This window comes from Mixophyes fleayi, chromosome 9 (assembly GCF_038048845.1).
Source record: "Mixophyes fleayi isolate aMixFle1 chromosome 9, aMixFle1.hap1, whole genome shotgun sequence".
NCBI classification, from domain to species: Eukaryota; Metazoa; Chordata; class Amphibia; order Anura; family Limnodynastidae; genus Mixophyes; species Mixophyes fleayi.
The window spans coordinates 64,105,894-64,132,059 of record NC_134410.1 but is presented as its reverse complement, the minus strand read 5'-3'; the positions used below and the strand labels follow the sequence as shown (position 1 = coordinate 64,132,059).

Here is a 26,166-nt window from a genome sequence, read left to right as displayed (position 1 = left end):
GTGGGAAAATATAGGGCTGCCATGGAGTATTTCAAGGACAGGAAATGAACGGTGAGTATAATTCTCAATTTTCCTTTCCCTATTCCATGGCAGCCCTTACAATGGGATATACCAAAGCAGTACACTAATTGGGAGGGCAATAAAACCAACACCTTAATAAAGTCAAACAGAAAATTTATTCACAGTGCTTGTTGGAAAATCTTTCTCCCAAACTGTGTTAGAGTCTGAAACGTCAGGAAGATAATGTCTAGAAAAGGTGTGCACCAACGACCATCCGGCTGCCTTACAGATGTCAGTTGCCAATGCATGTGTTCTATGTGCCCAGGAGGTCGCTACTGCCTAGTTGAATGTGCTTTCAGTAGTCTAGGTACCTCATGCCCTTTCCCCCTGTAGGCCTGTGCAATCACTTCTCTGATCCACCTTGCCAATGTGTGTTTGGATGGGGCCCTGTCCTTTGCGAGGTCCTTCTGGAAGCACAAATATTTCCTTCGTCTTCCTCAGATTTTTTGTTCTGATGATGTACGTAGATATAGCCCTCACTAGGTCTAGAGTGTGGAGATGTGTTTCATCACTATTAGCGGGATGAGGATAAAGAGATGGCAGAATCAACTCCTGATTGATGTGGAATGAGGATACCACCTTGGGTAAATAATCCGGATTCGTCTTGAGCACCACTCTATCTTCATAGATATTCAGAAAGGGTTCTTCACACCATAAAGCATGTATGTCTCCTATTCGATGAGCCAAAGTGATAGCCACCAAAAAGAGTAAATTTAGAGTGAGGCATCTAAGAGATGTGTCTTGCAACGGCTCAAAAGGATCGGCTGTTAAGGCATCCAAAACAATATTAAGGTCCCAAGGGGCTAAGAATGGTTTCCGTCTTGGTCGTAACCTCTTTAGTGCTTGAAAAACTGGAAGATAAAACTCTGGGACGCCAATTTGATATCAAGAAGGATGCTAAGGGCAGATACTTGTACCTTTAACGTACCAGGTGCTGGTCCTTTAACAAAACCATCTTTGAGAAATTCTAACACAACGGGCACACTGGCAGACATAGGATCCTTCGCCATGTCCCCTGCCCAACAAATACATTTTTTCCAGATTTTGTAATAAATAATAGGAGTTCTTTTTCCTGGCGTGAAGTAGAATGTCTACTACGGCAATTACTGAAATCCAAAGGGGTCTCACAGTCTCCATGCCATCAAACTCAGAGAGTTTGGATTTGGATGTAAAACTGGACCCCGATGTATGAGGTCTGGCCTTATGGATAACGGCCATGGATGTTCCAGCAACATTCTCTGTGCTACAGTGAACCAGGGACGCCTTGGCCACACCCGGAGGATCACGAACACCTCCACTTTCTCTTTCCTTATTTTTCTGATTATCTGAGGGATGAGTGGAAAGGGAGAAAACACATACCCCAATTTGAAGTTCCACTGCATTGACAGGGCATCTATCCCTAGGGCTCTGACGTCTATGTGACTGGAGTAGAAGAGGGTTACCTTTGCATTGCTTCCTGTGGCCATAAGGTCTATTTCTGGTGTTCCAAATCTGCATTGTACCAGTTGAAAGACTTCTTTGTGCAGCTCCCATTCCCCCAGGTGGACTTGGTGTCAGCTTAAATAATCCGCCACTACGTTATCTTTGCCTGCTACGTGAAGGGCTGAGAGGGATCTCAGATTCGCCTCTACCCACTCCATTAGAGCGGTTATTTCTGCCAACATTGTTCTACTCTTGGTACCACCTTGCTTGTTTATGAAGGCAACCACAGTCCTGTTGTCGGAGAAAACTCGTAGATGCTTGTCTCGTAGATAGGGCTGGAAGTACTGAACCACCCGCCAGATTACTCTCATCTCCAAGACGTTTCCCTGAAGAATTCGCTCTTCGTCTCGCCAAGTGCCCTGCGTGACTACACCTTGCATGTGAGCACCCCAACCTAGTCCACTGGTGTCTGTGGGAAGGATAAACCGGTCTGGTACCGAAAGAGTCACACCTTGTTATCTCAGGCCTGGGAGCTGCCACCAAAATAAGGACTGCCTCGCTGACCTTGAGAGATTGATTTTGGAGTCTAGGGACCCCCCTGTATGATCCCACTGCGCAAAGAGGTTTGCTTGAAGAACTCTCATATGCCACCTTGCCCATGGGAGTATTCCTATCGTTAAGGAAAACATTCCTAGGAGGCGCAGACATGTTCGCGCCGACACACGAGGTTGGATTTGAATTAGGTGTGCTAAAGACTGGCCCTTTCTTGAGAGAGGCAGACTTTGTATTTCTAGGAGTGCAAATAAATACACGTACAGACAAGCTGTTGTGATGGTATCAAATGGCTTTTTTCTATATTGACTAGCCAACCGTGTCGTTGCAGAAACTGGATCACTTGGGATGTAGTTTCGAAGGCTTCTTCTTCTGATTTTGCCGAAATTAGAATATCGTCCAGATATGGCCACAAGGTCACTCCTCTTTCCCTGAGTGCCACCATGAGAACTACAAGGACCTTGGTGAATGTTCTTGGGAGACGTGGAAAGGCCAAATGGAAGACAAGTGAACTGGAAGTGACGCCCTAGAATGCAAAACCTTAGAAACTATTGGTGATGGGATGTGACCGGAATATGGAAATATGCATCTTTTAAGTCTATTGCAGACAGAAAATCTCCTGTTTCTACTGCTTTGAGAATTGTGTTGACAGATTCCATCCTGAAATGTTTTGCGCGCATATAGCAGTTTAGAACCCTTAAATCTAGCACTGTCCTGAAGGCACCTGATGGTTTCTGGACATTCTGGAGTAGAACCCCCTTTTTTCCTGACCTGGCAGTACTGATAAGATAGCTCTTGTTCTCACCAGGCCTCTTAGACTTTCCTCCAATGCTTGCCGTTCTAGGGAAGACGAGGGACTTCTTGACTGAATGAATTTGTTCTCTCCAGGGTATGTATAGAATTCTATAGCATATCCTTTGGTGATTATCTCCTGGACCCATTTGTCTTGTGTGGTCCGAATCCAAACTTTTGCAAAGCGTGATATCCTGCTACCCACTGGAGTTAGTGGGGACTGGATCCGTAGATAGTCATTGGGGTCTTTGCTGTCCTTGCTTCCCCCTTCTTGGTTTGAAGGGCCTAAAGGACTGTCTTGCCATATTATCCTGTTGTATAGAATATTGTCTCCCTAGCCTATAGGTACGGGCTTCCTTAAACTGCTGCTTTGGAGAATAAGAAAAGAAACGTCTCACCTTTCTGTCCTGTGGTAACCGATTAGCTTTGCCACTTGCTAACCTCAGCATTAGATTGTCCAGTTTTTCGCCAAATAAAAAAACTGAATCCACTTTAGGCACCGAACACCATTTCAGCATATCTTCATCCTGAAACGGGTACATGCAATTTAGCCTTCCCATGTTAGGATTACTTTTGTCTAGAGCCCGACCTTCTTTAGCAATCAAATCTTTAACTACTTTATGTGTATGGAACACTCTAGACTTTACTCGGTGCTCTGCAAATAATGCATCCTAAGGTTTGATTGGCACTGCTGGCTCTTCAACACCTAACAATTTGGTAATATGGTTCAGTATAATATTTACAGTATCCAAATTAAACATACTGGGCTCCTCTTTCACCTCAACCTCACTATCCGAGTCCGAATCCCATTCCTGAGTAGAGCTGAATGTTTCAGAGGATGGCCCTGGCCTTATTTCCTCCATATCTTCCATTGTAGGGATCCTGGCCCTTGTAGCTCTCTGTTCTGGGGCCTGAAACTCCTGCATCGCTTTTGCCATCCATGAAAAGAACTGCCTGAATGTTCAGGGGGGCAGGCTCCTCTACAATTTAAAATTACACATAATGGGTGAGTACAATTCTTCGGCAATCTGCCATCACAAGCTGCACACACGATTGTTCACTTTGCATTCCTTTTTCCCTGCACAAGCTCCACAGAGGTACTGTAAACACATAGTTCCTTTTCTATGTAACCTATCCTAAGAATAAAAAAGACCCCTTACTAAGGGCTTACCTTGGGGTGTCCTTCAGCTTTTTTGTGGCGGGTTCCTGGTCCATAGTGCACTATCCAAATGGCTGCCAAATCCTGCAGCTTCCAACACCAAGCAAAGACTGAACCTCATTAATAATGGGCTGCAGCTGCTTAATATGGAGCCTGCTCTCAACATCATCATAGAGAGTATTAGCATAATTATCACCCGATTCCTTCTACAGGTGAGTCTGCCAGAGAATCAGAGCTGCTGGCAACGTATAGCGCAGCCGCGCGCCTTCTTCCGTGCGCGCTTTGTCCTCCGCACGTGCGTCCTGTGTGCACAACCCCTGGGAGTCTGACAAGATTCAATCAAAGAGATCACCCATGCCCAGCTGAAACTGCCATACAGCCAGCCCAGAGGAAAAAGCCAGAAACCTCAGGTAAGCCCTCTCAGATAACATAACAAACGAAAACAACAAACACTCACTACACTACCCTGTCCTAACACTGCTGAGACAGAAAGAAAAGACACTGAGGAAGAGGAGGAGCTGCTTTATATAGGGGTCAGGTGGGACAAAATTCTTCCTGTCTACACTAGCTGATCAGGGATTAACCCATTGTAAGGGCTGCCATGGAGTAGGGAAAGGAAATAAAGATTAGATATATGGTATTAACATATGGAAAACGTGTTTAAAATAAAATATATACAATCCCACTATTGTAACGTCTCCTATTTGTATGCTTAGTAAAATGCTTTGTTTGTATTGTATTTCTAGTAGATTGCTAGATAGTGTTTATGTACTTTACGGTTTTCACTATACACAGTCACTGCTACTCAGAGATCTTTAAAACTCAGCATTTACAGTCAATTCAGCATTTTTTAATTTTCATTTGTTGTTTGGCTTGTATTCGTTTATTTGTATTTGATTTTCTTCAGTATTCTTTTCAGCGAGTTATTCTTAACAGCAGCTATATGTCCGTAGTCATCATTAAAGATAGTCTTTCTCCCTATGTAACATAATTTGCAGATTTGTCTGTTTAGATTGACTCTTATTTGATATACTGTGTATGCACTCGTCATACAAAATATTAGTCATCTGCTCCTCTCAGGTGAGCCCACTCTTCCCTCTATCTAATAGGGCAGGTGTGGCCAACCATTCAGAGATTAAGAGCCAAAAAATATCTATAGGTACTTTGCGGTACTTTGAGCCAACTTTACCTTTTATAAATGTGTGCATATAAATATGCCCAGTGTAAACATGTGCATACATACCTTACACACATACATTGAAAATATAAAATACAACTTACAATATATTGTTAAGTGAAAAATAAAATATCCAACACATTGCCAACATTTTCAGAATAATCATCAAACCAGCACTGCTATTACTCTGCAGATGTGTCCATTTAAGGAGGGTTCAAAGAGCTACTAATAGTCTCTTCACAGTAGCTCAAACCGCTACTTCAACCACAATCATTCAGACCTCTTAATGTTCCCCTCTGACCTCTTTACATGCCCATTGGATCTTCCCACATGCCATGAGATCTCCCCATATGCCCCTTACATGCACATCAGTCGCTCCACATACCATCAAATCTACCCGCACGACCCAGAAATAGAAATGCTCATCAGCTATTCCCACTTGCCCATCAGACCTCTCCACGTGTCCCTTACATGCCCATAAGGCCTCCCCACAAGCATTCATACCTCCCCATATGCCCTTTACATGCACATCAGCCTCCCCACCTGCCATCAGATTTCACCAGATGTCCCTTAAATGCCATCACATCTCCCCACATTTCCACTAGACCTCCCCACATGCCATCAGACCTCCCCACATTTCCCCTTACATGCCACCAGACTTCCCCACATGCCCACCAGATCTCACTACATACCCATTACATGCCATAAGACCTCCCCACATGCCAATAAACATTTACACATTCCATCATATCTCCCCAAATGCCATCACATATCCTTACTTGCCCATTAGCCTCTTCAAATGCCATCAGATCTTACATGCTCCTTACTTAGCTCTCCCACCTCCAGCCCTTAGCCGCTAAAGCTTACGCAGATGAAGGAGGAAAAGCACACAACAGTCTCTCCTCTTCTGATCTGATTGCCTCTGACACAGTGGCCTCCCTACATTGTGCAGAGGAGGTCACAAGGCATAATTGCTCTTGGTCAGTCGAGCAGCTGAATGTTTTCCAATCTGCCGCTGCCAGCACCAGGAACACTATACTTCATTGATGATCCCAGCCAGGAGTCACATTTCAAAGCTCAAAAAGCCGCATGTGGCTCTAGAGCCACGATTGGCAACTCCTGTAATAGGGGATAATATCACTGTTTGTCTTACAGTAAACTTTCCACATTCACGTAATTAATTTGTATTGCGTCTTTTATACGTAGTCCTTCTAATGAGCTACCTTGGTTTTACTAGCTGGGATAATGTATTACATCCTTCAGGTTGCTAACAAATCGTTCACTCCACAGGTTAGGATGTTTTTATCTAATCTCTGACCGTGTTTCTCTTTCTGCCTCGGATTCCTACACTTCTGCTTATTCAAAGGCTGCCCTCCTTCCAGCTATCTTACCCATAACTTATCCCTGCTGGATCACGTTTGCCTCACTGGAGCTTCAATTTCATTATACATGAGCCATGAACAGTATCGAAAACTTTCCCAAAATACATATATATCACATCATTTGTACTACAAAGATCCATTTTGAAACTTATCTCTTCATAAAAACAAATATTTGTTTAGCTTGCACTCATGCTGACAATGTCTGATCAAATGATTTCCTACAAAAAATTTCAGAATCACATCCTTCAGAATGCCTTAAAATAATTCAGCCATAAAGTCAGACACACAGGTCTAATATGGGAGCCCAATCTGAATCAGGCAATTATAAAGATTGATACCTTTTCTGCTTTCCATAAACCTTGTGGCATTGGCCCAGGTATGAGGGAATCAATATGCACCGATAAGCCACAACATTAAAACCTCTGACAAGAACCTATCACAGAAAGATATCAGAACACACAGTGCATCACAGCTTGCTGCGTATGGGGCTGCACAGATGCAGACCACTCAAAGTGCCCATGCTGACCCCTGTTCACCACCGAAAATGCCTTCAATTGGCATGTGGGCGCAAGAAATGGAGCAATTGAAGAAGGTCGTCTGGTCTGATGAATCACGTTTTCTTTTACATCATGTGGACAGTCGGGTGTATGTGTGTTGTTTACCTGGGGAAGAGATTTAACCAGGATGCACTATTGAAAGAAGGCAAGCCGGCAGAGGCAGTGCAATGCTCTGGGAAGTTCTGCTGGGGAACTTTGGGTCCTGGCATTCATGTGGATGTTACTTTGACATGGACCACCTACCTAAACATTGTGCAGACTAAGTACACCCCTTCGTGGCAACAGTATTCCCTTATGGCAATGGCCTCTTTCAGCAGGATAATGCACCCTGCCACATTGTAAAGACTGTTCACGAATGGTTTGAGGAACATGACAAGGTGTTGACTTGGCCTCCAAATTCCCCAGATCTTTATCTGATTGAGCATTTGTGGGATGTGCCCATAAATTAAGACAGAGCCATGAAGGACACACCTCGCAAATAATAGGACTTAAAAGGGGCATATTCAATTGTTAGAATATCCCGCCGCGTTAAAACTATTACCGTTATTACGGTAATAGTTAGCTGGATTTCAGCTCGCGGCTCAGGGAGCTGCGAGCTGAAATCCAGCAAGAAAACTACCGTAATAACGTTTTTTACGCGCATTACCGTAATAACGGTAATAGTGCGCCGAGCACGAGATTTTCCGCCGACAATTGAATATGCCCCAAAGGATCTGCTGCGAACATCTTGGTGCCAGATGCCACAGGAGAACATCCAAGGTCTTGTGGAGTGCCTCAATGGGTCAGAGCTGTTTTGGCTGTATGAAGGGGCCTACACAATATTAGGCACGTGGTTTTAATGTTGTGGCTGATAGGTGTAAGAAATTTGCTCTTTTAGCACAAGAGGGTGGATGCCATCTGAGCCAGATTCTGTACCTATCTTAACCTTGTTTATGTATAATTGCACGACCTGTAGGAGTCATTTTAATGGTGTGCACAGGCTATTAAAAAACAACCTATTACCTGGCATTTCTTCATCCTTTGTGAACATAGATGAAACAATTGAAAAGATCAGTTTTCTCTTCATCTTCTTTAATTATTCTTTGTAGTTTATAATTTAGTGGCCTTCACTACACCATAGATTTACCAGGGTGTGTCAAATTAACACATTAACCTCTCCGATGCTCTTCCTTCTAACCTTTCCTGTGTCAAGCAGCGGCTTACCTCCGGATCCACCTCTCTCATGTCTCCACTTCTTTCTACTAGTTAAGTACAGCATTATGTTTTAGGAGGGCTATTGCTGATAAGCAGCCATATGTGGGATTTGTCACAAGTGCAGTCTACTGTAGCTCCCCTTCACAGTGTGATGAGCGTCTCCCAATAATATATGACTTTTAACCTTACAAATATCGGCTATATCAACAGACATAAATGGTCTCGGCAAACACTGCAGTTAATGCTACAAATATGACAAGCTATTAACTCTCTCTCCATGGCTATTACACAGAATTGAGAAAATCATTATTCAACAAAAAAGTAGATTAAAACACCAACTTGGCGAATAAACGATGAGTTAGAACAAACATGTCAGGTGACTGATGTGGTCTCATATTTTTGATGCAGACATTGGAACAGGTACATAAAAGTCCAATCACACCGACATAACAATTGTTACCTTTGATGTCTGTGCTTCTTCCACAAGCTTAACTATTTGCGAGAGGGTGGTGTCCGAACCAACATGAGTGGCAGAAATGAGCAAGGATCCATACTGGTTAATAGAGCCAGCAATAACACTGCTCCCTGGTTTCTTATTTACAGGCATGGCCTCACCTAGGTAATAAGAGCATAGTGTACAGATGTAGGGCAATAAAATTAAATTAAACATTTCAGATAATAAATAAAAAAGTATTAATGTGCTGATGTATCCCATTACAAGTTGTGAAGATACCGGGTTTACCTGGCCCAATGCTACCCACTTCACGCTGGCTGGCCACCCACGGACGCCTTACTATGCCAGGGAAGTCTACCCAGTACCTTCTAGGGTTCTCAGTGACTCAAGCAAATGCAGTTAGAAAGTAAAGCAATACATTTATTGTAATAAAAACAATCACTAGATTATTATATACACACAGTAAATAAATGCCAGAGAGGTTTACCACATTATCTGTCCCTTACCCCACTGACTTAAGGAGTTAGTCACCTGGCTGTCCGGACTTGACGACCTGTGGATCTGCCGATGTATTTCACTGGTAGAGAACTGCAACTCTAAAACCAGCCACCCTGCAGCTTCCAGTCCCAGAATGAATATACCCCCCGGAGTGGCTCCTTATATCTAGGGTCTAATTTACACAGTGTTTTCCCCTACATGGGCAAACCCCTGGATCTATCCTTCTTAACCATTGGTGAGCACTGTAACAGGGGGTTGGAGGGGGAGTGGAGATGAGCTGTACTTCAATAGGAGGGTCCCTGCTGTGCTCTAAAGAAAATGTCTGAACTAGTCATGTTGAGAACAATGGATACTAATTAGCCTTCCCCCTCACCTGTATCCTGCAATCTGAACCTTACCCATAACCCACCTGGCTTCACTTTAAGGACAATGACTAACATCTTCCATGCAATATCAACAAGATACAATAAACAATATACATATTTACAATGAGCTACAATGTCCACTCATCCACATGTAATTAGACACTGCAGTGGTATTCTGTTGAGCTGGGGAACAAAAGCAAGGAATATAAAAAGTACATGCTATAATCCACATTTTGTGAGAAACGAGGGACAGGCTGGTTACGGTGTTATCAAACTCGTTTCGTTTCACAAGTCACAACATGGGGCTCAAATTAATATTTTATTCTTCATTTTGTTTGCAAAGGAAAATACGATATTTGAATTTGACCATTTAGAACATTTTGCATTTTATTAGTCACTTGAGAATGTTTATAATGAAATACATATTATATGAAAAATACAGGACAATGTTATTTGTATTTTTAAACCAAGCAATTTTTGGCAAAAATAACAGTTGACATTTATTTTTTTAATAGCATGGCAGTGACCTTACAAATGATTTGTTTTTTGCACCTGTTATTTCTAACTCATGTTTCCTCAACCCCATTGGGAATTCTTTATTAAAAGAAAAAGTGAGGTTTCATATTCGACTACAATATCTTCCCTCAGAGAAAACGGTTGCCCTCTGGAAGTCTATTTCAGCGAATTTTTAAGTAGGCATCAAGATCACCGCTATATTTTTAGGATAGGCCATGCTATGCTCATGTTTTCCACACATGTAAATGATGACGCAGAGATAACTATGGTTGTACAAGAGATACCAGCAGAAAACAAAGATTTTATTATGTATATTTCTGGCTTCTCCAAGAGTCTATTTCCGAAAAGTGAGGCCTGATACAATCTACTGAAACCTCCATAATCCTCAGATACCTGTAATAAGAGATTCATCCACCAATGATTGGCCTTCAACCACTCGTCCATCCACAGGAAATTTTCCACCAGGCATCACTTTCACAATGTCCCCTCGTTGAACCAATTCCACATGTACCTGCTCTTCACTGCAACATACAAACGTTTAGTTAGCCCCTTATTGAAAGAAGAAATCATATTCCCTTAACAATTTTTAAATTTACACCAGTAATAATTTAGTTTGCATTACTTAGTCTAGAAAAGTAAACTTTAAACTGGTTATATTTGGACAAATAAGACTTTCTTTTGGTGGCATTCTGAAATACATATATTTTAATTTTATTTGTTTTATATACGGAAAAAGGACTAGAAACTGTATTTATACAGTTATGATTGCACCCTTTTTATTTTCAAAATGTTCCACCCATCAATATCCCATAATAAACCATATTCTCTTTTCAAGGCAATATGGTTTCATTCATTGTATATATAGGTAACAAGTTTTACCTTAAAACAGAGTTTCCAGGTCCTAGGGCTACAATGGTAGCTTCGGTTGCTTGCAGTGAAATTAGCCGTGAAAGAGCTTCTGATGTTTTGCCCTGAAACAGATGTAAACTAGTTTTATTTAAGAACTTTCTTTCACATGCTGACCCTGGTCCTTCCACTATTAAGGTCTCAGAATTAATTTACTTTCTCAAATCATGGCACTGGCTCTAATCATATATAGCCCTGTCCTCACTAAAATCACATAGGCTGACTACCTTGCATATGATCAGCACACTCCTCACTTGAAACAAAGACTGTGCTACTGTGAGCATTCTGGTGATCTGATTGGTTACAGGTGGTTCTATCTTTGACCACTTAAAAATTTGTTAAACACAATGGTGAAGGAGACTGATGATAAAAAAATGCTTTGACCAGATTCAAATGCACATTAAAAACAAATGTCAGTTTCCATAAAAAGGTAACAAGGTGAACAAACTTTAAAGTTTTACCCTACATTAAACACGATCATCTTAACTACATCTCGTGCACCATAGGAAAACTTGGTACCCAGTTTGGACTGGAACAGCAAATATTTCTGCCAAACCGTTCACCTCAGACTTAGTCCTGGGAATAGTCGGCTGTTCATACGTACCTAGGCATTGACATTGGGAAATAGACCTGTACAAGACAATATTATTGTTGGTTACAACTAATTGAGTTCCGTTAATCTGACCTGAAGTACTCAGATTCCAACTGGTGATCTAGTTATTATTTTCTCTATACATTGGACATTTGCTGCTCATAATTTGGACTTTCACTACTATCCCAATCAGGATTGCAGTTTGGACTTTTGGGTCAAAGTGCATTTTGTTTATTCTGCAATATGTGAAATGTGATTTATTATTTTATAGTTCCAATCAATTGGAATTTTAGGTATTGATTGTTTTTATTGATGTAGTGCTCTATTTTAGATATATTTTAGTTTTAAAAGATTGAGCTATTTAAAGTTTTTGATCGTTTAACAGAGCTCTGTGGAAAGTGAAGTGTATTGAATGAACAAGATCCATTCAACCAACACAAAACGTCATCCACACTTGTGAGGTTTTTCATACATGATATTCATTCTGAAGTTATTATAGACTTCTATACTAGCACCGGAATACACTGTAACTACATTATAATTGTTAGCTATACACAATTTAATCCAATGAGCGCATCACTCTCGTTTGTTATAAGGTTAAGGGAGGGATACCCTTAATGATTGCTGCTCTTGCGTCATAGGAAGGAGCACAGTCCCCTAACTCTTCTTTTGATTAAACACAATGTTAATTTTAATTATAAGTAATGCCTCAGAAGCGGATTGCAAATTACATTGAAGTTGGTCCCACATTTCACTTTGTGTCTCGTATTCTGCATTTGCATACCGGTATACAGACAGAGATCTTTACAATATAGGTCATACAATAAAAGGCATTCAACGGCAAAGGCTGATGTTTTCTGGCTCTTATTATGCAATATGTGCAAGTTTTATCGGTACTGCCAGGCATGTTAAGTGTCATCATTTGTACGTATTAATGGCTGCTATACAAAAGCCTGTAGGGACACTCACTCTAAAAGTTATGACTATTGATTTATCAAACAAAAGCATCTGTGAATTGCATCGATATTACAACACATTTTACATAAGTCTTTGTTAATATTTACTCTGTTCTTACCTTGGCAACATGCTCCAGCCACCGGCCCAGTGCAATGAATACAAACAGCATTGGTGGGGTGTCAAAGAATGTAATTGGGTTCACAGTAGCTTTTTCACATATTGCCACCAGAAGGATAACCAGCGAATAAATAAAAGCAATAGAGGTGGCCAGAACAATAAGAACATCCATATTAGCAGTTTTATGCTTCAGTGCTTTGTATGCTTGAATGTAGAAGTACCAGCCACCTAAAAACTAACAGCACCAAGAATTAGTTACAGAAAAATATTTTAAATCACTTCAAGCTGTTAGAAAATGTACAACTGGAACAAACAAATCAATGTGTTCAGGAAAGAATACTAGTAAAAGTAAAAACTGGATTAATTTTATTTTACTCACCAGTAAATCTGAAGCTATAGAGGAAATCAGATTCACACTGGTGTTAAGTGCCACCCACAGAAGACAGGGCATTTAATTAGAATAGACAAGGCCCCTACTATCCCAATTTTATCCTATGCTCCAGCCAAAAGCCAAAGTAGGTGAAAAACAACATTAGGGAAGAAATGATCTCACGCACAACTAGAATTATTCCTTATTGAAGACCATCTTTCTTTGGCACAACAAACAAATATGAGTGGGGGCTGGCACACTGCTAATGTGGAGGGACGTGGGCTATGACCCAGAACTATATTAGGGATTGAATACAAAGACAGAGCACATGAGTGTATCCTGGAAACTTGGGCATTCAAGAAATAAACTTTCGGGATAGGAAATTTGTTAAAGGAGGTAACCTCTAGAAAAGATAGTCAGGACCTGGAGACGTCTTGAACCTTGTGTAGCCTTTCTTCTACTAGTCTCAGGGGTAGGAGTATAGAGGGGGAAAAAGTCTATTGGAATTGCATCTCTCTGGTCTTGGAATCCGCACTCTTGGCTAACTAACAGGGCTTTTTCTTGAAATCTGGAGCAATGTGAGGACTTGGAGCTACACTCCAAGATGAATTTTTAGGTACAGCTAAAATTATGGAAACTGCAAGCAGAAGAATTGCAAAATCCTGGGAGACTACATTCCCTTATTAGAGGCCAACCCAGACTTCCATGTAAAGAGGAGGAAAATCAAGTATCTCTTGCATAATGGGAAAAAATCCCCAACCAAAGTGTCTGCCGTGCCTAAGTAGGACAAACTTTCCCTTATCTGGCCACCTAGCTGTAACAGGGACCTCGACAAAGAGAGTTCCGCCACGACTGAGCAAAGCTTCCAAGTCTAATGTTATATTACTTTTACCAACGATATAGAGAAATAGGGGTGCAGGGCTGACTTACGGATGGCAAAGAAGTTTTAGGAGACCATCCGAAGAATACTTAATGTATGCCCACCTAAAAGAGGGAATAGCGTATCAAAGAGGGCAAAGAGTTTCACAGAAAGAGGTATTTCTATGAAAGAGATATCATTTCCTTAGACAACAGGACACAGGGGCATCTACTGTGGGAGAAGCAGTCCAGATATGGATATTCTCCAGCAAATAGGGTTACATCTGCAAAAAAATAAAAGCACTGCTACGATAAAATATTTAAGGTGGTATAGCTCTCATGTCAGGAAAAAAAACAACCTAACTTGGCTCATAGCTAGTGCACATGTCACGCTGCACGTAGATGCACAGTGATTCAAAAGACTTGGGCATACTTTCAGAGCTTCCCTATGAGTCACTATACAGGAAGGGAAGTCAGAAGAACTCTCTTGGGCTAGAAATACAGGAGCAAGCCTAGCTAGAGTAGGCAGCCCTGCACAGAGATAGCTTGGAAACTAGTACAGCACTTTAAACACCAACGAGTCAATCCCCCATTATGGGACAGCTTGGAAGAGAGATTCCCAGCACCACAGCCATTTTCTGTTCCTCTTCACTCACTTAAAAAAAAGAAGAAGTGTTTCACAGGGACCAACAGAGCTCTAAAAATCTGCTGACTGGCTGTCTGTAGGTTTGTTGAACACACTAGATAAGTGAGGAGTCAACACTAACAGGAGTGCCACATATGCTGGCTCATTGCCCCAGTCTTCTCTCTAGGCCTTATATAGTTCATTTATCACACTTGCTTGTGGGAGTAGGAGAGAGGCAGAATGAAAAGAGGATAACTGCCACTTAGGGAGCCAGAAGGTGGAACATCTGACCACAGTATACACCTGACTGAAGAATTCACCTTAAATAGGAAAGTAAAATAAATACAAAAAATGGATATTACCTGTGGTCATATTTCATTAAGAATGATCAAGTACAGTTAGTACGTTTTTGAAATTAATAGAACAATGAAATGCAAATAGTAATCTTTTTGTTTTCATTTATTTATTTACTTTGGGGGGGGTGTATCTCTGTTTCTCTACCACCTCAGCTTAGTGTGTTTCAAGAAAGTATTTTTCTGCTTTTTCAGCATTTTAATTTTATTGCACATCCACCATAATTATACGCTGCTCCTAAACACCAAAACACAGTCAACAAAATCAGGATTATCAGTGGTCCTAAACCGGATTTCCATCAGACCAGAGTCTGATCATATGATAATGAACAGAATATCACATGGCTTCATGAGTTAACGGTCAACATTAACGGTGGAAACCATGATTTTCTATTTCTTATACACGCTATACAATGTCAGAATCACAGACATGCTTATTTACCTGCACAGGAATACACAACAGGAAGGACAGCAGGTTCATGATGGACAGACCTGGAATGATCTGATATTCCAAGACCATAGTAGGATGGTACATTGCAATGTCATCCACAGTCATATTATGATGGTGGGGCATCATGTGATGACTTTCCATGAACATCATGTAGATCATTAATCCCATTACAGGAATGCAGAAGATCAAACTAATGAGGAACGACCGTTTCCACCTTGACAACAGAATAATGCATTAAGGTCATTCTTCATAAACGGTCTACATTATTAACATAAAGCCATAGAAGTCAAAAATTATAACCAATTATAACATTTTTTATATTTTGCGAAAATATACCAACAGGTAGTAAGTGCATCATAAAAAAAAGCCAACTAAAGAGTATAATCAGTAAAGTTGAAGACCACAGAATAGGCTTGGATGGCTGCATCAAGCCTGTGAGCTACCTGCCGGTATTACCATTAACCCCCCCACCAAAAATTATCTTACCACCTAGTAATACTTGGTAGGGAAGTGACAAATACATCATTGGGTTCAAGTTTACTATCATATTTGCTGTTTACAGTCCATGAGATAAACAAAGACATGTAATAATTTGCAGCAAATGGAATTATGCAGTGCTAGTTGTATCTATAACTACACAGCATCCACTTAGGTGCACCGTATTCACAGATACCCTGTATGAGTAGAGCCAACAAGGCATAATGTGTGTTATCAGGGAGAAAATATACCACAACTTGTCACAATGTCTCAAAAATATCACTCCATCTGGGTTTAAAAACAGTAGTAAGCAGTAGAGTCATTATTGTTAACCTTTACTTATAGGTCGCCATATGAGGTCGGCAGTGCCATACAGAGTTCATTTTAGAACTCTTCAATTAGGTAGAAACATATTATTGTTACAAGGGTGGAATAAATTCTTTATCGCTACACTCCAATCCATATTTGTCACGAATAGCCAACTCCTCTGTAGTGTAATACATAACAGACACACAATGTTTTAAATATAGCTTATTGCAGAAAGGGGAAGATTTGTGTTATGGGTGCAAACAAGGCTCTATACTGCCAAGAACCAGCCTGTGATTAGGAGAACAATAATATCGGATGCTTGTTGGACATTGTGGGAATTTTTGTTACAAGTTCAATCCCTGAAACAGAAGCAGAGACAAATGGTTCAAACTAAAATATAAAATCTACACCACTCTCAAAAGTTTATTATACTAAAAGTACCCAGCCATGCATCAGTTTGCGTTTTTCTAATTAAAAATTATTGCTAAATGATCAGTGACTAAGTTTAGCTCAAACAGAAAAGGTATGATCATTTAATAGCATGAAACATTTGACAAAAGATTGCTAATCTGGCCAATCGGAATGAGCCGTTTGGATAGATTTGCTAGTTTTCATTCTTAGCGAGGTAAACAACCATTCCCAATCACTTGTGTGTGCCTACAGTAAATGTTTCTGGTTGAAACATATGGATGAAATCATATACACAAAAGAAATACCAGCCCAACTGTTATTCCCTGTCTGTTTGGTTAAAGATATTTTATCTTGTGTCTAGTCTTCATAACACTTGGCTCCATTATCCATCAGGTCCTAAATCAACTTCTTGACAACTGAAAAAAAAAAAAAAGGATAGGGACATATGTTCTATGGTAAGGAATTAAGTAGACAGAGCTCCCCCACGTGCGTGCTTTTGCAAGATCTATCCCAAAAGCAAAGAAATCCAGAGGAGGGTTATATATTTTCATCACTACAAGCCCTCATATATTTCATATATGAACCTGATAATCACTTATTTAATACCACTGGTCATACGTACCTCTGTATTTCAACTTTGTGATCCAAATGACTGGCAGATCTATCTTTTTTAACCAACGATGTACCGAACCCTAAACTCTGCATTTCAAGAAACAAAAAAAAAGGAACCATTTAAAATCTGTTAACTTTAGTAATTAAATTGTAAACATTATATTTGTTAGCGAGACAAAATTTCAGCATGCATTTTGTCTAGTGTACAAGCATCTTGTTGTATTCAGCTTTTATCTGCTGCTCAGCTACATGTCCCCAGTTCTGAATTGAGCCGGAATAACACATCATCATCAACATTTATGTAGCGCCAGCAGATTTCGTAGCACATGATATAAGTGTAGCACGAGGTACTATCTTTTTTATATATATATATATATATATATATATATATATATATATATATATATATATATATATATATATATATATATATTGTTTCTTGGAACTTGGACATCCCATATCTAAGCAGCTTTTACACTTAGAGGCTTTTGAGGTCCCACCATTACTCTCCTGGTTTGGGACTGTGTCTCACTGTTATCAGGGAGTTTCACACAGTGAAGCAGAGTGTCATTTAATGTAGTCCCAACCCCTACATCCATTCTGTGTTTAAATAAAGCAAAGGCAGAAGTGGTAAGGGAAGAAAGACAAGAGTAGGCTTGACTCCATATACTATTTGGTGACACATGGAACGCTATTGGCTGTATGGGATGTTTAAACCAATTGCACATACAAAGGGGCTTTACAGTTTGATCAGCACTAGCTGTTCACAAAGGTCGAAAAAGGAGATAGTCTACAGCTGGTGGTGGAGTACAAAGGATGCATTCACAATTGTAAGGGTGGTGTGTCACATGTCAGAAAAACCATGCTGTTCTAATAAAGGAATGGGGTTTGCCTAGAGGTATCGTAAAAGAAGAATTCCTGTTCTCAGAGCGGTTTAAAAGTGCTTCATAGAAGTCAATGTTATTTTTATATGTCTTTCACATCAACAATTAAACAACTGGTGGAAAATGTCTTGGATATTATATAGAATTATTTAGATAGCGTCTTCCCTGCCAGCACAAAAACATTCCAATTTTGTACAGGTTCACACACAGTCAATCAGTAATTGCTTTGTTTCATAGTGGCAGCCAAGTGTATGGTTGATGTAAGTACTTGGCTACATTCAGTTTAAGAATATTCTCCTTGCTTCAAAGTGGCATTTGACGATATATCCAATATGAGTATATGGCTTAAACACAACTGTTATTACTAAACAGTTTTTGTTCCAATTCCCATATAAAACACCATATTAAAGGGTGTCGTTACTTGAAAATTGCTTAGCACACTGAATGCAGGTGTCTTATTCCTGGACATACTCCAGCTTCAAAACAGATGTCCTAACCGAAGGACTGCACTAAGGAGATAGAAGACATTAACACTCACAGTAATAATTTTCATGAGATCTCTCGGTCCAATGATCTCCGGATCATATTTAATATGCGCTTTATTTGTTGCAAGAGCTACAGAGCTGTACAACACGCCTTTAGTTTTCATTAGACAGGACTCAATTTTATGCACGCAGGACGCACATGTCATCCCCCTGACCTGTCAAAAGAAAAAGTGAAAACTGAAACCTCCTAAATTTGCATTAATCCCAACCCTCCTTTTCATATAGAAAAGATGGCATTCACAGGCACTAACTAAATAACGTGCCCACCCAGATACAAGCATATGAATGTAGTAATTTCAACATTATAAAAAAATAAACTGGATGTATAAACTTTGTTTCTTATTAAGTGAATTTCCACACATATATATGTTGCTGCTTCTTCTATTTCAGTTGCTTCTATCTCATTTTGAATTATGAACATTCTAATGCTCTTAGTGGCTGAAGGTTGGTTTAGCCAGGTGAATTTTCTAACACTTTGGTGAGCTACAGGTTGGGGGCACCACCTGTGAAAATGTAATGTTCTGATCAACTACAGGATTACTGCAGCATTAGTTCAATTATTTGGGTGGGAGGGGAAACATACTGTATAATGAATTATAGATATAATCAGTCAACTGTGCAAATATTACAGTCCCCAGATCATAATAGTGTATGAGTGTAATTAGCTTACCACCAACTCCAAAACACCATCTCCTTCATCATAATTTTCTAGCACAGAAGCCTCAAAGCCCAGCTCCTGGATGAGCTCAGCGATGCCAGACGGCTGTATGACCACTGGGTTGTATCTCACTTCAGCCTTTCCTGCCATTAAGGAAACTAAGACAGAATCTATGCCTAAAATACAGAAGACGCCCTTATTGTAGCAAATTACATAAATAATACATTGTTAATATTGAGAGAACATTTTCTTGTTAAAACAGGAGAAAAGTGAATCAATACACTTATAAAATGAAGTATTCATTTAAAAGGTTATTACTTCACAGAGGAATTCAGTGTTAACGCTATGAAAACAAATGTATTTTAAAAGGAAGAAAATGTCACGTTACAGAACATTCATCTTTAAAACAACTACTCTAAGCCAAATGCAGCTTATGACAACAAAGAACATTTTCTCAATTAGATTTGCTTACCAATGAGAGAATGCAGAGCAGAAGCTATTACACAAATGTCCCATTATCTAAATAGCGGGCAAACAAAAACTGCAGATGGTCTAGTTGAAACCATTTGCACATATTTAATACTGCACATGTGCCAACACCTTAACAACTGCTTACCACTGCACAATCCCCTTGTCCCAATCTAAGGGCTGCAGGTACCTCCCCCTCCTCCTGCTCAGGCTCTTACACTAGTGTCTGCTCAGAGAATGAGGAAGACATAGTTCTTCAATCAGTGCTTGAAAGCAGAACACGCTGCCACCAAGGGGGCAGATTTGAATTTCGAAACCACTAAAAGCAATTCCCAAATTGATTGTATTATTGAAAGGAGTAATATTGTAATTAAATGATTAGGGCTGTTTGCAAAATAAATTATAATAATATTGGATTTTTTCTTTAAACCAACACTTTCACCAACTTAAAAAAAAAAATAAAAAAAAAAAAATAGATAACACTTCCAGCTTTTAGTGTTGCACACAGCGCTAAAAGCTTATATGTGATTGTTGGTTGCGGCCATCTCTTAATCCATATTATCTCTTTATTTCCCTGGAGAAAGCTTTCACTTAGGGGCTGCTGTAACAACGGGAATACGATCAATCCGCTTTTTACTTTAGTTCCCATTGACATCTTTAGTATAGAAATGTAAAGGCAGTTGACAAGAATGAAGTGCAAAACAATTTACAACATTAATTGATATTAATGGTCCTTTTTTATTTTACTTTATCCCCATTTATTTATTTACTGAAATACCATAGTCAAGGAAGGTCTGGTATAGCCCTTCCTAGTTTCAGCATAGAGCCAGTAACCACTAGGAGGGTGTCTGCCCTCCACTAATCTATCCACCAACCCTGCGCTGTGTCACAGTGTATATAGGTCCAAAAATACAGATCCCATTGAGATAATAATCAGGATTGGCTATAAAATGTTGATTGTGATGGGGGACAATGACCACATTCAACCATTTATATGGTCATTGATCAAATGTGCTAATGGGGTTCTGTAGGACACACCCCACAGAATTGGCCACACACGTCTATGTACCACGTTTATGTCAAAACTGACAGAGATCCTAGCAATGGGCAGTCGGATGAGCACCCAAATCCACTTGCGCACGGTCTGGCTTAGTGTATTTCATACCTTATACAGTGTCATTATGAGCAATTCACCATAGAGACCAATTTACTCTGTTCCAAATGGTGTATGCTTGGTTACTATACAGCTGAATACAGCTCATGTTGGACACATAAAAGCACGGTGTGTGTTCTGCCTGACTGGTAATTGCACACAAGGAGGGAGAGGAATATTATAGCTTCCCAGGTATGTACACATGCATGGAAAAAATAAATGGAGTCTGCTGATTAAAAAATAAAAAAACAACTCACATCCAGGATTTATACATCTAACCAGTTGGTAAAGCTAAATCTAATAAGGTGGAATCAGAACCAGGAAAACAACCGACCTTCTTCTCTGCGGAGATTCCTTTCTATGTTTGCTACACAAGAAGCACACGTCATGCCAGAGACCTGAATGAAACACTTGTTGGTTGTTCTTGATTCCTGTTTGCTGTGCATGGGTGTTTCTTTGCTTAAGATGTCTTTTGGCTGGTAAGAATTGCCATGAGGTTTCTGTGAGGTTTCCAATGTAATTTCCCTTGACATGTCTGTTTTATAGGAAATGAAAAAGCATTAATTCATTTTTGTTTGTTTTTTTAAAATTAAAACGCATGTCATTTGAATTTAATATGGTCAGGGTCAAACATACATACAACTACCTATAAAATTTATAAATTATATTTATAGTTTATAATTGTCATAATCAATCCCTTCCCTTCTTTTCCCAATGACAACAACTTCAGTATGCAAGGTAATGCAAATGTGCACCTAGCACCATGAACTTACATATTCTGATTGAATATTACATAAAGCCTAAGTAATAATCATGTTTTCTTTAGGTTCCACAAATGATGGTTAGGTTAATGTGTCCAGTGCTCCCTCCTTGTTGTCATTTGCAAATGACCAGGAGACAGCTTAAGCAGCACTATATCACTGTGTAATTTATTGTATCCAAGAGAATGTAAGTATCCCAGAAAAAAACAGGTTATTTTGAAGTAGTGGAAAATCTGTAGCATAGAACAGTGTAACGATCCTTCTATGAAGCTCTGAAACATGCACTAATAGGCCCAGCAGAGTCATAAACATGACATGTACGATAAGCAAAGAACAATCAGGTCATTTATCATGCTCATACCATACTTCCACACTATTGGAGCAGGTAAATGGAAGTCAATGCTTTTGATTATGAGCAAATGAAAAAATAACATGTGTGTGACAATGTGATTGCATGTACTTCTCCATAGCAACAAATGAACTATTGCTTTGACCACACACACCCTGTAAACTAATTTTCCAATGCTGACAACTATGGTCTGCGGACCTGTGCTTCCATGCAGCTCTAAGGCTACCCTGGTACAATGAATATGCTATGTGCACCATAAATGCTTTCTTAGCTTTGCACTCAACTTTGTATAGTGACACGTTTAGCACACACAGTTTGAGAGAAGAGTTCTGCAACCTTGACTTAACAACCAGCTTTTACAGATTCCCGTATGCATAAAGCAGCTGCAGAGCCACAGGTTGCTAAAGCCTATTTAAAGGCAGGTTTTTGCTTTAGAAAATAACACATTGCAGCATGAATACAGGAAATACTTGGAAGTAGATTGATTTTGCATACTGTAAAAGTCCCTTATGTAACAAAGTTCCTTGTTGGCACATGTAAAAGTTAGGACAAGAAATACAAACATATGCTAACACACCACTGTTGGCGAAACTTGGGAATCAATTTTAATCTCAATTTCCAGAGCACTGTTGTCTTTTTTGTGTACAATTAGAATTCCATTCACTGGTGTAACTAGATGTCCATATGCCTAAGTGAAAAATTGTTTGCAATTTTAATAATACTTTAAAGTCAAAATAGACTCTATGGAACCCATGGGAGGCCCGCGGCCCGCAGCCAACTGCTCCACGTTACCTCCTCTGCACAAGACACAAGGAGGTCAAGAAGCACACCGGAGGAAGAGAAGCGAGTGTAGTGTACTCGCTCTTCTTCTTGCACACAAAAGCCTCACAGAAAGCCACAAAGATGTCCGGAAAGAATGGAAATAAGAGAGAAGAAGCAGAGAGAAGGAAGAGGAGAGATGAGCCACAGATACATAGGAGGAGGTATTAATGAAGAAATGGAAAATATTGCAGAGCCAGCACGCAAAATAAGGGGAAGACACAAGAAAGAGCAGTTTCCTAAAATAAAGAAAGGGGAGTGGCTTAGTGGTCAGCACTTCTGCCTCACAGCACTGGGGTCATGAGTTTGATTCAGGCCCATGACCTTATCTGTGTGGAGTTTGCATGTTCTCACCGTGTTTGTGTGAGTTTCCTCCCACACTCCAGAAACATATTCGTAGGTTACTTGACAGCTATGAAATTGACCCTAGTGTGTGTGTGTGTGTTAGGGAATTTAGACTGCAAGCTCTATTGGGGCAGGGACTGATGTGAGCGAGTTCTCTGTACAGCGCTGGAGAATTAGTGGCGCCATATAAATAGCTGATGATGATGATGATAAGCATTGACGAAAATCACCTATAGGAAGGATAGCAGTGAGAAGGAAATAAGAGTCAGATCTAAATATTTTCAGTACATTATACACCGAGTGGAGGATGTGTACGGGGCATGTGAGGGAGGTCTGAGTTGGATGTGGCAGAGATGTGTAGTACATGCGGGGGCACATTGTGGAAAATAGGAGTAGTAGGTGGTGGGGATGGAGCAAGTGGCAAGTCTGAGTGGCATGTGATAGACTATTGTACCATTTTTAGGGCATATTTGGATAAGTGATGTGGGCATGCAGAGGTTGTTTTGGGGCTGATTTTTTATTTCCTGAAATGAAGGGTAATGTTTGGCCCTTCTGAAGGCTAGCTGCCCTTGATGTATATCAGGTTGCCCATCACTGCTTTAATAACTCTACCAAATCTAATGGTATATCCAGGTTACATGAATCTGATAATGCGGCCCTGCAAAGGAGATCACATTAAGCCCGCTCATGCTTTTTCTTGAGCTTCCCTAATGATATAGGTTGTCCAGACAGTGTGAATATGTGCAGGACTGTGCAAACATACTGCTTACCCACCAACTCAGATTTACAGTATTGTTCAAACCTAGAGCCTTGGGTGTTCATATAAAAAGAACTACATTCCCCACTAATACAGAGTATATAGAGATACTAATATATATATATATATATATATATATATATATATATATATATATATATATATATATATATATATATATATATATATATACATATATACACACATACACACACACTATATGTATAGAATATACATATAAAATTTGCACTTTGTTTATTTTTTCATTCAAAAATAGAACATATTTGTAAGCAAGTAGTATGTAAAAGTAAAAAAGGTATAAGGACACTTACCAGCTAGAGAGGCATCAAATCCCATATCCTCAATGGCTGCCCGGATAGTTTCTGGATTGGTAATAATAGGATTATATTCCACAGTCCCATTTTTGTTTACCAGGGATACGTGGATAGATGTCACACCTGGCTTCTGAGAGAGGACACCCTCAATTGATTGCACACAAGAATTGCATGTCATCCCTATAATATTGACCACAGTGACTTCAGATGAAGGCTCCTGACTTGTCTGGTTAGAAGATGCTTCCTCTACAGAAGAAATTTCTGATGACCGCTGGCCACTGGAAGGCTTAACACATTCAAGGCCATTACAAAGACTCACTTTAAATATACCTGGTGACAAAGATTCTATAGCTCTGCGTAGTGCTTCTGAGCTAGTAAGATTTGGATTGTAATCTATCACTGCTGAATTCTTTTCTAATGATACTTCGATACTAGACACCCCAGGATGTGAAGAAATATTACTTTCAATGTTAAAAACACATGATTTACAGTGCATGCCATCCACTTGGAATGAGAGTCTTGTTAAATCACTGTGAGACTTTGGTCTTGTTTGTGCCATGTCCCCATTACCATTAGTCTGTGCATTTGTCAAACGTCCAACATCAATGACTCCCAATTTCGAACGTGGCTTGTTCTTAATTGATGCTGCAAAGCCAGCTTCTTCTATTTGGCACCTTATATCGGCAGCTGTGATGAGGTGAGGCTGATAACTAATGTGAGCTTCTTGGCTGTCCAGGGACACTGGCAATAAAACAATACATTAAGATATTTCACACACATCAAGTCACCAAATTTGTTTTAGATACTATCAATTCTAACAAGTTGAGTATATGCTTTGTTTGACTTAGACGTGCACTTGATCCTTGAATTTTGAAACTTCAGATTGATAGGAGCTTCATATTACTCTGTGCTGATAGGAAATTAGGTTCCTTACACTAGCTCACAGTCTAAATCCTCGTAATACCCCCCCCCCACCCGTTCTCATCCACACATAATGACACTGCCCCTGTCACATGTAGCCTAATCACACAAGTGGACGTGTCACCACCTCTCACTCTCACAAGATCAACACACTTATCTCCTGAAATACTCTACGCTTCTGTTAAAATTCTGATGATCTGATTGGCTACACACTCCAAACTGGGGACACATGGAAAAATTTATAAAATTAATGGTTACTCATATTTGCCTACGCCTACTCACCCAGAATTTCCCCTGGAGGCTGCCAAGTAAGCAATCTCCCAAATCCTTGTGGAGGGAGGGGCGGTGTGGTCACATAGTTTTCCCAGATCTCCCAGAGGACAGGTCAATAAAGTTGACAAGTATGTGGTAACTTCAATTACACAATGTCCCGCAATATTAAGGGGAAACACTGTTTTCGTGGTTTAATTTTATCTGCACAGTGGATGTAGCACAAATACCTATTACCATATATCATAGAGACTATTGATCTCTATTGTAAACCTATCCACCGAACTCATTGAGTCATAAGATGTACCAAAAAAATCCCAAAACACAAATGTAGGTAAACTTTGCACTCAGCATTAAGCAGGAACCAGAAGATGGTGATCTATGTGAGGAAATAAACACCTTTTACGTACATGAGTATGTGTACAGGCGCTTCGTCAGAGGTCAATCCACCCATGTTGAACGTGAAGCAAATACACTATATTTAAATGGGCAGAACCGGTACAGGCACCGAAAATATATTAAAATGTACTTGCATAAAAATATAAAACATGTGATTTTAATTCATGAATATACAAAATGTATATCCTTCGTATATTGTGACAGAAAAAATTGCAAATCATTGTAACAACAAATCAGTGAGAAATTGGGATGCTGCTAAAACATGTATGTAGTACTGATAAACTTCATGCAAACCTCAAAACACAGAGCACAGTATGTTTCATTAATCCTCAAAAA

At 39.8% G+C, this 26,166-nt stretch overlaps 1 protein-coding gene across 3 annotated transcripts in view; it reads right to left on the bottom strand.

The window, feature by feature from the left end:
• The window catches only part of ATP7A (ATPase copper transporting alpha), a 69,794-nt gene that overhangs the window by 20,233 nt on the left and 23,395 nt on the right, over positions 1–26,166 (bottom strand). For 2 of the 3 annotated variants that reach the window (XM_075184437.1, XM_075184439.1), the window contains exons 4-13: positions 24,238–24,981; positions 21,209–21,409; positions 19,266–19,429; positions 18,589–18,750; positions 17,177–17,253; positions 15,349–15,571; positions 12,702–12,935; positions 11,008–11,099; positions 10,522–10,649; positions 8,756–8,910 (exon numbers count right to left, since the gene is read on the bottom strand). In XM_075184437.1, the coding sequence (XP_075040538.1) occupies positions 8,756–8,910; positions 10,522–10,649; positions 11,008–11,099; positions 12,702–12,935; positions 15,349–15,571; positions 17,177–17,253; positions 18,589–18,750; positions 19,266–19,429; positions 21,209–21,409; positions 24,238–24,981 (2,180 nt within the window). The remainder of the gene's footprint in view (positions 1–8,755; positions 8,911–10,521; positions 10,650–11,007; positions 11,100–12,701; positions 12,936–15,348; positions 15,572–17,176; positions 17,254–18,588; positions 18,751–19,265; positions 19,430–21,208; positions 21,410–24,237; positions 24,982–26,166) is intronic. The other variant, XM_075184440.1, reaches the window with a different exon arrangement.